The sequence below is a fragment of the Cnephaeus nilssonii genome, assembly GCF_951640355.1.
Source record: "Cnephaeus nilssonii genome assembly, chromosome: 6".
In the NCBI taxonomy this organism is placed as follows: domain Eukaryota; kingdom Metazoa; phylum Chordata; class Mammalia; order Chiroptera; family Vespertilionidae; genus Cnephaeus; species Cnephaeus nilssonii.
Window position 1 is genome coordinate 49,772,949 of NC_137077.1, and position 12,623 is coordinate 49,785,571.

A 12,623-nucleotide genomic window follows, 5' to 3' on the forward strand; every position below is an offset into this window, starting at 1 on the left:
ATATATCTCTACTTCCTCATCAAACCTGTCACTATAACTACTGCAGCAGCAGCAACAACCTCTACTAATATGACTACATTCTTAGAGTGTGTCAGGCTCTGTTCTAAGTGCTTTACATGGATTAATTATTTTAATCCTTACAACTTTATGAGGTGGATTCTATTATCCCCATTTTACAAATCATAAAATGAGGTACAGAGAGGTTGAGTAATTGCTGGAAAGTCACAGAGCTGGACTTTGAAAGTAGGCATTTTTGAACCTGGGCCTGTGTTCTTAACTGATATGCCAGGTACTTAAACTTTTTAGTTTCAATCATATTAAGAAATTATTTTACATAGTGACAAAATACATACATATATACACACCACATACAATTGAAACTAAAAGGTCATGAAATGTTATTCTTACTCTATATGATGCACTCTGATTTTTCTATTTTATTCCATTCTACTTGATTTTGTTCTAATTTAATTAAAATTCTGGTTGCTTCCATGAGTGAACTCTGAGAAAAATGCTGTCCCAGAGCCTACTGCCTCTTTCTTTCTTTCTTTCTTTCTTTCTTTCTTTCTTTCTTTCTTTCTTTCAAAAGAATTTTATTGAGAGGGAGAGAGGGAGAGAGAGAGAGAGAGAGAGAGAGAGAGAGAGAGAGAGAGAGATCAAGACACCACCTCTTGGTGTATAGGATGATGCTCCAACTAATTGAGCCATACCAGCCTGGGTACCTCCTGCTTCTTAATGATTGCAATGAAGAACATCTGCATTGGGCTCTGGAGTTTACTGAGCATGAGCACGTCTCTGTAATTCCTCAAGGCAACACTAGGAGGGAAAAGGCTTACTCCATTTCCCAGAAGAGTGGAGTGCCTAGCCCCAGATCACACAGAGATCATTATGGCAGGGCCTTGGTTCCTGCCCAGCCCTTTAGGGTTGAAGGCCTACACTATCCACACTGGATGGGCAGCACACACCAATATGGATTTGTTGTGACCTCTTCCAAGGTTGCTGACAAATTGCTGTAAAGGGAATGAGGTGGCAAGGTTGTCATAACATGGAAAGCAGCACAGACTCAGGGGGAATGGCAGGGGGCTGGATGCTCTCCTCATATGGCTCTATCTAGATCTAATTATATCTGAGCCAAATGCCATGTAGACTCATAACAGTGGTGTCCACCTTAGACGGTCTGAGCCCTGGAGGAAACACAGAGGCTCCAGGTGAAATCCAGGCACACTATCCTTGCTTGGGAGTTTGTTGGAAATGGTTGGACATTCCTGAGGCCAGAGAGCCAGTGTGTGTCTCTTAAGACTCATGGAAGACTCTGAGGGAGGGGATGCCACTCCCAAAGAAACACCATGACCTGTGGATCTTACTGTGCTGGAGGCACCTTCAGCTGTGCCTCCGCCTGCGGGCCCAGCCCGGCCGCTGCTGCAAGAAGGTCTAATAAATTGGCTTAGGGTCTGGTCACTGTGTAAGGGGGGTAGGGGGTAGGTGACAGTGCACACGACCATGTGAGTGTGTGTCAGATTGTGGGTGGGAAGGCCAGCATGTGAGTGCATAGTGTGTGTGTGTGTGTGTGTGTGTGTGTGTGTGTGTAGGGGGTGGAATATGTTGATAGATATGAAGGATTTGGGAACAGTGTGGGAGTGTTGGATACATGTACGGATAATTGAGAGATTGTGCAAGTGTGGGGCTTTGTCAATGCAGAACGAGGTCATCCGTGTGAGGGAAATCACCAAGCGCACCCCAAGTTCCACATCACCTTTGGATCTCACACTCTCCCAGTGTTTTAGGGCCGGTCCGACCAGCACCACGGACAGCGGCGCTGACGTCATCAGGTGGCACGGTACTGGAGGAGCAGCAGCCCTCCACTCCAACCTGAGTCACTGCTCCCTCATCCTCCAGTTCCTGAGTCTCCACAACTGTATCTAGGGAGGTTGGGGTGGGCGTGGGAGATGTGAGCTGGCTCTTTGATGATAAAAATTGTGCAGTTTAGGGCAAAAGGCCATAAACATCTGGCCGCATTTGGAACTCAATTAAGTCCATTAAGGGAGAACACAGCAGCTAAGCAACCCAAGCCCATAAAAGACAGCTAATTGCTCTTAACCCATGGACGCACCAGGCTGCCCACATATATAAAAGGCCCAAAGATGTCCGAGACGTAAACACCTTGTCCACTATACCCTCCACTAGGACCTCTCCCTCTTCAGAGCCTCCTGTGTCCCAAAGAAACACCATGACTTGTGGATCTTACTGTGCTGGAGGCACCTTCAGCTGTGCCTCCGCCTGCGGGCCCCGGCCCGGCCGCTGCTGCATCAGCGCCGCCCCCTACCGCGGCATCTCCTGCTACCGCGGCCTCTCCAGGGGCTTTGGCAGCCAAAGCGTCTGCGGCGCCTTCCGCTCCGGCTCCTGCGGACGCAGCTTCGGATACCGCTCAGGCGGCGTGTGCGGACCCAGCCCGCCCTGCATCACCACCGTGTCCGTCAATGAGAGCCTCCTCACGCCCCTCAACCTGGAGATCGACCCCAACGCGCAGTGCGTCAAGCATGAGGAGAAGGAGCAGATCAAGTGTCTCAACAGTAGGTTCGCTGCCTTCATCGACAAGGTGGGTGTCCTTGAACACACCCTTCCTAAACTCCACCCATGTGCAGGACTCAGTCTGGGCGCCGAGAGGGGAGTCAGGGGCAGGAAGAGCTCTGACGGCCTGAGCTCCCCATTCTGATGAGAGGGGCAGACACACAAACAAGAACAGGCACTCACACAAGACCCAGAAGACGCAGCTGGGAGTTCAAGTAGGCAGAGCTTATGGAAGAGAGGTGTGACCTGGCTGTTCGGAGGCACAACTAGAGTTCAGGAAATTGAAGAGGAAAATGGCAGCTGCTTCTGAAGTTACAGAGGTTTCAGGCCCCATCTGAGGACTGTGCTCCCTCTGAGGCATAAAGTGGATTGGCCATCCAGTGAAGGGGGCCAGGGGCCAGGGTAGCAGAGATCTCCTCTAGATGGCTTGTTACCTGTCACCACACATCCCAGGCTGTGACCTGAATCTTGGAACTCTGCCTAAGAGGGCACCTCTTCTAGCTTCAAGGTGAGCGGGTGAGCCCTTCACCTGGAGACATGCTACTTGGACTCATCAGGTCGGGATAACTCAGTTCACCTGAGAAGGGACTGATCTTTCCCAGCCCGTTGCTCCCATCCCTAAGTTGGAAAATCCAGATATCTATATAATAAAAGCCTAAGTGACCATTATGGCGGATCGACCAGAATGACCAGTCGCTATGATGTGCACTGACCACCAGGAGGCAGATGTTCAACGCAGGAGCCGGCCCCTGGTGGCCAATGTGCTCCCACAAGGGGAGCGCCGCTCAGGCAGAAGTCAGGCTCACGGCTGGCGAGCGCAGCAGTGGTGGCGGGAGCCCCTCCCCCCTCTGTGGCAGTGCTAAGGAGCAGTGAGCCGAGCAGTAAGGAGCAGCGAGCAGGCAGGTGGTAAGGAGTGAGGGGTCCTAGACTGCGAGAGGGCACAGGCCGGGCTGAGAGACACACCGCCTCAGTGCACGAATTTTGTGCCCCAGGCCTCTAGTAGATCATAATCAGGAACTCCCCGAGTTGATTTGTCTACCACTGTCCACCTCTAATTTCTGCTGAGCTGCAGATTTGGAAGTCTACCTTAAAGCAACCTTCCAAATGGGCTTTGGGGCACCAAGAGCCATCTGACCCTTCTTCTCCACTCTGAATGGTAGGTGCGCTTCCTGGAGCAGCAGAACAAGGTTCTGGAGACCAAGTGGCAGTACTACCAGAACCGCAAGTGCTGCGAGAGCAACCTGGAGCCGCTGTTTGAGGGCTACATCGAGACGCTGAGGCGGGAGGCCGAGTGTGTGGAGGCCGACAGCGGGAGGCTGGCCTCAGAGCTCAATCACGTGCAGGAAGTGATGGAGGGCTACAAGAAGAAGTGAGTGTGGCTGGGTTTGATGTGGGACACAGGGAAGGACATAGGTTAAAGGCCATTGGATTAGACATGAGAAGAATTTCCAAGCAGGGTGAGCAGCCATGCAGGCCAGGGTGGCAGGATGTAGTAGAATCTTTTCACCTGTGCAATTGTTGCCCGGATGCCTGCCTGAGAGTAGGGCCGTGATTCCCCCAGAACCGTGGTTGGCAAACTGCGGCTCGCGAGCCACATGTGGCTCTTTGGCTCTTCCACAAAATACCACGGCCTGGATGAGTAGTGGCATTAGGAGAAGTTTAAGTTTAAAAAATTTGGCTCTCAAAAGAAATTTCAATCGTTGATATTTGGCTCTATTGTCTAATTAGTTTGCCGACCACTGTCCCAGGACATCTCTCCCCTGCTTTAGCCTTCTTTTCTTGGAGTCTGACCACCCAGCAGCTGCTGCCTGTGCTCTGTGGGGAGAAGGCTTCTGGCATCTTCCAGGCCTTCTCCTCCTGACCTCCCACCTATGGCACATGGCCCATGGATGGAATATGAATGCTACAGGTCCTGGGCTCTGGGTGTCCCACAGCTCAGGGCTCTGAGTGCTGATGGCCTCTGGGCTCATAGACCCCACACCTGGGCGAGGATGCACCCTCAGCTGAGGGGTGGTTGGGCTGCTGAGCCCCAGAGTGGATGCTGGCCACTGCCAGCATGGGGCTGGTGCTGAGGCCTTATTTGCCTCTTGAGGTGACCTCAGAGCTGCTATGAGGTCCCATAAGATTAGCCCCAGGGACCCCTCAATTCAAGGTGGAGACATCCCAAATCCAACCAAAAGGACCTAACATGGCTGTCAGAGGTCCAGCTGTGGTGGGAGGTTCCTAATATTGGCCCCTGCCCTGGTGTGAAGTGGGAGGGGTTCATGGAAGATTTGCCCTTCCATGACCTCCTTTTCTGCCTCTTCTGCCTCAGGTATGAGGAGGAAGTTTCTCTGAGAGCAACAGCTGAGAATGAGTTTGTGGTTCTGAAGAAGGTGAGTCATGTGGTATTGGGGAGCACAGACATGAGGATCCTAGAATGACAGACTCTTCCTGGGGAGACCCCGAGGGTCTCAACCTCAGTATGGGGTGCAGTGACCTTGTCAAATCACATGGGGAATTCTCAGAGATCGGGTTATGGAAGGCACATCCAGAGCTTTGACAAAGGTCAATACCCTTGGAATATCCACTGTGTCCTGGGGCACGGGGATGGCCGGGTTGACCTCTGGATGTCCTGCTCGGCTTCGGAGGTGTGGTCTGGGGCTTGGGTCCCACAGAGGCCTGGCATCTTCAGTCTCTGTTGAGGGACTATGTCCTGTCTAGAGCTGTGGGATGTCTGAATAAAAGGAGGGGAAAGATGGAACAGAACCAGGAGTGGCCAGGTGGAGTCTGGGAGTGCTGGGTGACAGGGAGGGGCCAAGATGTCTGAGTGGGGAGTCAGTCTGGGCAGGGTCCTGGAACAGGGTGAGTAAAAAAGGAGAAATGGGAGGGTAAGCTGCCTCAGGTGGGAGGGGGAAAGGATGGTGGCTAATGTCCAAGACAGAAAAGGGTTTGTTCTCAGAAAGGGATGCGTTTGTGAGGCCCATCCCAGGAAGTTCAGAAAGTATGGAGATGGGATGGGAATGGGAACCCTGGGAATCCTTCCCCGCCACCCGGCCTCTATGAAGAGGGCAATGGGGTGACAATCACCGGGGTTCTGAGCTCAAAGACTGCCCACCTTTCCAGGATGTGGACTGCGCCTACCTCCGCAAGTCGGACCTGGAGGCCAACGCAGAGGCCCTGACCGAGGAGATTGACTTCCTGCGGCGACTGTATGAGGAGGTGAGGGCATGTGGTCCAGGCAAGAAACTGGCCGCCCACCTCGAGGGATTTGGGCATCAGTCTGCCATCCATGAGGGGGTGGGGGCTGGAGACCAGGGAGGGCTGAGAAGATTAGGTAGATGCCATGGTGGGTGAGGCTGTGGCATTAACAAGATCCTTCCTCTTCCCATACCCACAGGAGATCCGTGTCCTCCACGCCCACATCTCAGACACATCAGTCGTTGTCAAGATGGACAACAGCCGGGACCTGAACATGGACTGCGTCATTGCCGAGATCAAGGCTCAGTATGACGACATCGCCAGCCGCAGCCGGGCCGAGGCCGAGTCCTGGTACCGCAGCAAGGTGAGTGGCAGGACATCTGCCTCCTAGACATGGCAGTGGGAGGGATGTGAGGTATATATTAGAAAAGGCTGCTTTTGTCTGGGGATTTCTGATCCTAGGGATGGTAACAGAGGCCAGACAGCTCTCAGGGTGAGGGGGCAGGGCAGGGCTGCCATGGGTGGTTGCTCAGGCTGAGCACTGTACAGCCTGCACTCTCATCTTGGTGACCTGAATGGGTGGCAGGTCCCATCCTGAATCTCTGCTTCCCCCCAGTGCGAGGAGATGAAGGCCACCGTGATCCGTCATGGGGAGACCCTGCGCCGCACCAAGGAGGAGATCAATGAGCTGAACCGCATGATCCAGAGGCTGACCGCCGAGGTCGAGAACGCCAAGTGCCAGGTACGGGGCATCTACACCCTAGACTACCAGAGAGGCTGAGGGCCTGGCCTGGCTTCCACAGGCCATGTGGACTCCATCATTCATTCCCCAGCCCATTTGCATGACTAGAGTCCTGGGTGTGATTACCAGGGAGACCCAGGTCATGAAGGGGAGGGGCCTATTTGGGGAGTGTTCCCAGCTGGGTGTGAGTGACTGGACACACGCAGGAAACGGACAGAGAGACCTGGGTCCATCACCTGCCTTGTCCTCTTGTGGCCCCAGAACACCAAGCTGGAGACTGCAGTGAAGCAGTCGGAGGAGCAGGGCGAGACGGCCATCAACGATGCCCGCTGCAAGCTGGCCGAGCTGGAGGCCGCCCTGCAGAAGGCCAAGCAGGACATGGCCTGCCTGCTCAAGGAGTACCAGGAGGTGATGAACTCCAAGCTGGGCCTGGACATCGAGATCGCCACCTACAGGCGCCTGCTGGAGGGCGAGGAACAGAGGTGGGTATCCTAACCAATCTTCTCTCCCAGCCTCGCCTGGGTTCTCAGCTCGCCCAGTCCCTCACAGGCGTGGCATCAGTCCTCTCTTGTTTCCAAATATCCTGATCATGCAACTGGACAGGTAATTTGAATAAGTTCTTTGGATATGCTTCTAGCCCCATTTGAGTTTCTCATGCCCACCTGGTGCTGATCTGGAAGTGGTTCCTTTTACAAATCTGCTCCTCAGTCAGGTCAGGTCACGTCTGGCTGTTGCAATTGCTGTTCCTGAGAAGCCCAGCCTGGGCTTGGGATTTACTTCCCTTCATAGTGCTTCTGCCCTCCTGGGCCCTGCACATGCCACTCAGGATTCCAGCTCTCTTTTCAAGCCCAGCGAAGGCCTCAGCCCTGGGAGTTCATGTTTATCCCAGAGGGCAACTTTAGTCGGAGATTTTATTAACTCACACTTAGATATTCTAACATTAGCAAGTACCCCTAAGGGGTCCTCCATCACAGCAGGTAGGACTTGGCAGCAGGATCTGTCCCTTGAGGCAGCTGTGTCCCACTCTGGACATTTTGGCTTCTGGATTGCTTTGGGGACCAGGTGCAGGTGAGAGCAGACGCATTGGTCATTTAGCCTTCTGATGGCTGGAGGGCAGTTATGAGGAGAAGCTTCCCAGAATGTGGCCCTTAGGTACTTGCCCCAGGTTAGTCAGGTGCTCACACACTGAGCTTTCTTCTTCTTATATACAGCCAGGCCCCTGGCCCTGGGCAGATGACAGGGGAGTGTGAGGATGCAGAGGGAGCATCTAGGGGCACCCAGTGTATTGGGGCGATGGGGACACAAGTTTGGTAGCTGATCACTTGGAGAGACTCTCAATGTACACAAGGAATTGCATTGGAGAGCTCAGAGGCACCAGGGCTTGCTGGGCCTGGGGAGTTTCATTAATGAAGAATTCTGGGAGGAAGAGTTTTCCAAGACTGAGTTTGGAAGTTGGAGAGACATGTGGACATGGCTCTGGAAAGGGAGTGGCCCACCTCTCTGCCACATGAGTCTCTGGGAGTGAAGCAGAAGCTTTGATGTGTGTTCCCTAGGAAACCTGGGGATGGGTGATTAGACAGTGAATTACTGTGGATTCTCCTCACGCCTCAAGCTAATTTTGACAACCCTTTGCCACTGTGCTCTCACAGGGACTCCCATGTGTCCCCCTTCAGGAGACAGCAGGCTGAGTTAGATGGTCCAAGTTATAGCCCTGCCTTTGTCATTGGTTATTTTCTGTCTCTGGGCCTCAGTTTCTCTATATGTCAAATGAGGGATTTGGTGTAGATGGTCTCTGAGCCTGTTCCAAGTGGGTTCTAAAATCCCATTTATTCATGCAATGCAACAGTTCTTTATTGAGCTAGGCATTGTTTTAGGCACTGTTGGTTCTGCAATGGGGAAAAGAACAGACAAAAACTTCTGCCCCTGACCTAGCTGGTTTGGCTCAGTGGATAGAGTGTCAATCTGTGGACTGAAGGGTCCCAGGTTCGATTCAGGTCAAGGGGACATGCCCAGGTTGCAGGCTTGATCCCAAGGAGGGGGTGTGCGGAAGGCAGCCAATCAATGATTCTCTCTCATCATTGATGTTTCTATCTCTCTCCCTCTCCCTTCCTCTCTGAAAACAATAAAAATATTTAAAAAACAAGCAAAACAAAACAAAACAAAAAAACCCAAAAAACTTCTGCCCTCCTGAAGCTGCATTCTACTGATACCAATCAGACCAGATTTAAGTTACACCTGCTGCTCCTCAAATGCATTTATTTATTTATCCTCACCTGAGGATATTTTTTCCATTGATTTTTTTTTTTAAGAGAGAGTGGAAGCAAAGAAGGGAGGGAGAGAAACATCGATGTGAGAGAGACACATCGATTGGTTGTCTCCCACATGCTCCCTGACTGGGGCCAGGGATCAAGCCTGCAACTGATGTATGCACCCTTGACGGGAATCAAACCCCAGACCCTTTAGTCCACGGGCCAACGCTCCAACCACTGAGCCAAACCGGCTAGGCCTCAAATGCAATTAACAAGCCAACCAGAACCAATAGAAATGGTAGCAGTGAATATTTCTGAAGTGCTGGCTGTGTGGCAGGCACTAAGCACTCACATGTATCATTTGATTTCATCCTCACTACAGACCTAGGAGTAGATGGTCTCCATGAGGAGGTAGGCGGAGGGAGGGTAAATCGGAGGTTGCTCAGCTAACGGTGGGTGGAGAGCCAGGCACACTGGGCATCAGTCTCCAGAAGCCACATGCTGGTGAAGCGCCACCGCCCCCCCCACCCCCCCCCCCCCGCCCCCAACCCGGCTTCTGGATTAGCCCCAGAAGGAGGGCCACGGGCCTCACCTTTCACGCTGGCTGCATCTGTCAGGCGGCTTTGCCACGGCAATGACCTCTCTCTTTTCTTTTCCCAATAGGCTGTGTGAGGGCGTCGGCTCCGTGAATGTCTGTAAGTAGCTCAAGCCCTTACCCTTCTCCCGCTGGGGTGGTCCAAGGCCTTTGGGGAGGGGGCGTTTTCGCTTGCCCCAAAGCTGCCTGTCTGTGGCAGTGCCTGATAGAGTTCTCCTCTCATTCAGGCGTCAGCAGCTCCCGCGGTGGCGTCGTCTGTGGCGATCTCTGCGCACGCGGTACTGCCCCTGCTGTCACCACCAGCGTGTGTAACGCCCCCTGCTGCGGCAACGTGGTGGTGGGCACCGCCAACTCCTGCAGCGCGGGCTGCAACAGGTGCTAGGAGGCTGCAGCCTCTGCCAGCGCGCACCACCGGCACCCTCCGCCCAGCCTGGACCTCGAGAACCTGGATCGCCCCTCCCGCTGCCTCACGCATCGCCAGAGTTGGCCCCTCAAGAACCAGTCACCAGATGTGCACACGCTGCATGTCCTCCCTACCCGCTCCCTCTGTGTGCCACTCCCAAGCGCCCTGAGCCCGGGGAGGCTGGGGCAGCACCTTGGTCTCTTTCTGTCGCCTTTCTCAGTAGTCAGTTTGTTTTCCTGAGGATTCATCCTTTCTTCCGCTTTCTGATTTTTGCTGGATTCATTGGTCCTGCTTGACCCCTTCACCCAAGCTTGGAGGAGCGGGCAGGCCCCAGAATCTCCCTGTGCTTGGACCTGCAGAACAGAAGATAGGGAACACTGGTGGTGGTTTTCCCAGGACTCTGTGAGGGCTGCCTGCAGGAGCTTCTAAAAAGCCAATGACTCAACTGCCAGCAACTTTGTCCTTTTTTCACTCTGTGTTTCCAATAAACTTATTGTAGCGAATCAAACCTGGTTCCTCAGAGTGTTGAAAACCGCCAGGGCCCTCCTGTGAGAGGTGCTCCCTGCCAGGGACTTCCTCAGGGCCTCTCCATCCACTCAGGTATTTCTTCAGCAGTTGAAAATGATGGCAGTACACGCTGCCCTTCTGGCTTGAGCAACCCAAGCCTTGGGAAAGCAGGAGAAGACGGAAGGAGGCAGGGATCTATGCAGTCATGGTTTCTCTAGACCAAGCTTTCTCAACGTCAACCCTATTGACATCTTGGGCTGGAGAATTCTGTGCGGCGGGGCTGTCCTGTGCACCATAAGGAGGTTGAGCAGTATCCCTGGCCTTCACCCGCCTGGTGCCAAGATGCCTCTAGGTATGGTCAAATGTGCCCAAGGGGTCCTCAACAAGGGGATTGTGCCCCAGGGGCATTCCTGGAGGGGGGAAGTCCATGAGGAAACATGTGGAGGTAAGAATGGAAGGAAGGCATGTGAGCCAAGAGCGTGGGGGAGAATCAGGAGAGCTGTGCTTCCAATACACAGTCCTGACTCTGCCATTTCCCAAATGTGTGACTTTGGGCAAATTGCTTCCACCTTCCGAGCTTCCGTTTCCTTGTCTGCAGAATGAAGGAGGTTGGGTCATATTCCTAAGGTCCCTTCTGGCTCCTTAAGTGAGATTATGCATTTAAAAGCATTTTGTTAATAAAAAAAAATGTTTGAATGCTGGTTCAGCCCTTTATCCTTTCTATAATTGTGGGAGTAAATTCTGTAAGTACAGGAGCTGCAGATAAAGGAGCATTCCCTACCCTTAGACCTGAGAGAGCATACTCAAGAAGGAGCCCCAGAATGTCACCCTCACCACAGTCTATTGGTCAAAGCTATTATAGACTCAGCCCTGACTCCTGGGGAGGGGACATAGACTCTACCTGTGAAATGAGGAGCGACATAGACAGAGAGAGGAGACTTGGAGCCATTTCTAAAGATAACAATCACAGGAGGATAAATGAGACAATACAAATAAAAATTTAGAGTATAGCATGGCATGCAATTGATACTCAAAAATTGCTATTTATTATTGTTGTTACTATTACTATGATATCACAACAGCACAGATTTCCGAGGCTCTGAATAGCAGGAGGCAGACTGGGATGGTAAAGAAATATAGGGGCTAAAAGTCTGGACTCTTAGCTGCATGTCCTGGTTTGATCACCAAGGAATATGTGGCCAGGCCTCCTCAGGCTTTTGAACCTCAGTTAGTTTATCCACATTTTGGGTTGACAACTGGCCTATGAAAAGAGCAAGCACATCAAGGAAGGGCAGATGCTGAAGGACTGCATGCTGTCACTACCACCACTAGCTCAGCTGTCAGCACAGCGGACCTGATGTCTAAATAGCTCATATTCCTTAGGAATTGGCAGGAACATTCCAGAGAGGAGGCAGTTGTCTCTCTGTGAAGCGTGGAAGGCCTCACTGATTGGCCCATACCATCTACCTCTTCAAGATGATGGGAAAAGTGCCTGGAAGGAAGTAGGAATGAGAAATGACCTTGGATGAAGGAAGATTTGGTGGGATGGAGTTGGGGCTGGGGTAGGAGGGGCAGTGGAGAAGAGTGTAGAAATGAGAGGCTCACTTCAAGCTTCTAGAGGGCACTGGTGAGCAGTCCCCGTCCTCCCCCAGAAGCCTCAGAGACTTATTAGAGTCCTTGATGTTTCCATGCTCCAAACCCACCTCTTCATACGCATTCCCCCATGTCTAGGGCACATCTCTTCTTCCTGGCTAACTCCTTATACTTTTTGCTGTAAAATGTAAGCGTCATGGAGGATAGGCGTCTTTGACTATTTTCTTCACTTATATGAACCAAGTTTGTATAACAGTCCTTGGTCCATATTAAGCACGGAGTGATCATTTGCTGATTGAATAAATGAACTCCTGGTCTTCCTTTAGGCTTCAGCTTCAATATTACTTCCTTCAGGAGGTAGCCAGCTTTCTCTGGTTAATAATCTTCCAAATGTGCGTCCCTTTCCTCCTGAGACCAAGGCCCAGGCCTCTTTGAACGACACCTTTCCTTGATGAAGAGGTGGCAGAGGAAGTGAGGCTCAGGTACTCAGGAACGGAGGCTCTAACAGATGGAGAGTCTGCAACATTAGTCTTGCCCGGTCCCTTGAGCTGGTGGGGCTGGAGGGAGGTGCATCACTTCTGAGCCTCCCTGGGCTCTCCCAGGTGGCATCTGGATGACCTCCCAAGGCTGGCAGTGCTTACGGTGTCCTCCCTAAGTCCCTGGGAAGGCAGTGTTACAACCCCAGAGCAGAACTCAGAGCCATTGCCTAAGAAAGTCAGAACTAAAAAGACCCTTTCAAAGGCTCTGGCCCAGTATTCACTTGACAGGTGTTCAGGGTCCCCTGAG

General features: G+C 52.4%; 1 protein-coding gene across 1 annotated transcript; it reads left to right on the plus strand.

The window, feature by feature from the left end:
- Positions 1-2,227: 2,227 nt before the first annotated feature.
- KRT86 (keratin 86) lies at positions 2,228-9,716 on the plus strand (the record flags this gene model as incomplete). The annotated part of the gene is made up of 9 exons (XM_079774188.1): positions 2,228-2,596; positions 3,729-3,937; positions 4,883-4,943; positions 5,674-5,769; positions 5,948-6,112; positions 6,365-6,490; positions 6,752-6,972; positions 9,403-9,434; positions 9,562-9,716. The coding sequence occupies 9 exons, from the start codon at positions 2,228-2,230 to the stop codon at positions 9,714-9,716; spliced, it is 1,434 nt and encodes a 477-aa protein (XP_079630314.1).
- Positions 9,717-12,623: the final 2,907 nt, after the last annotated feature.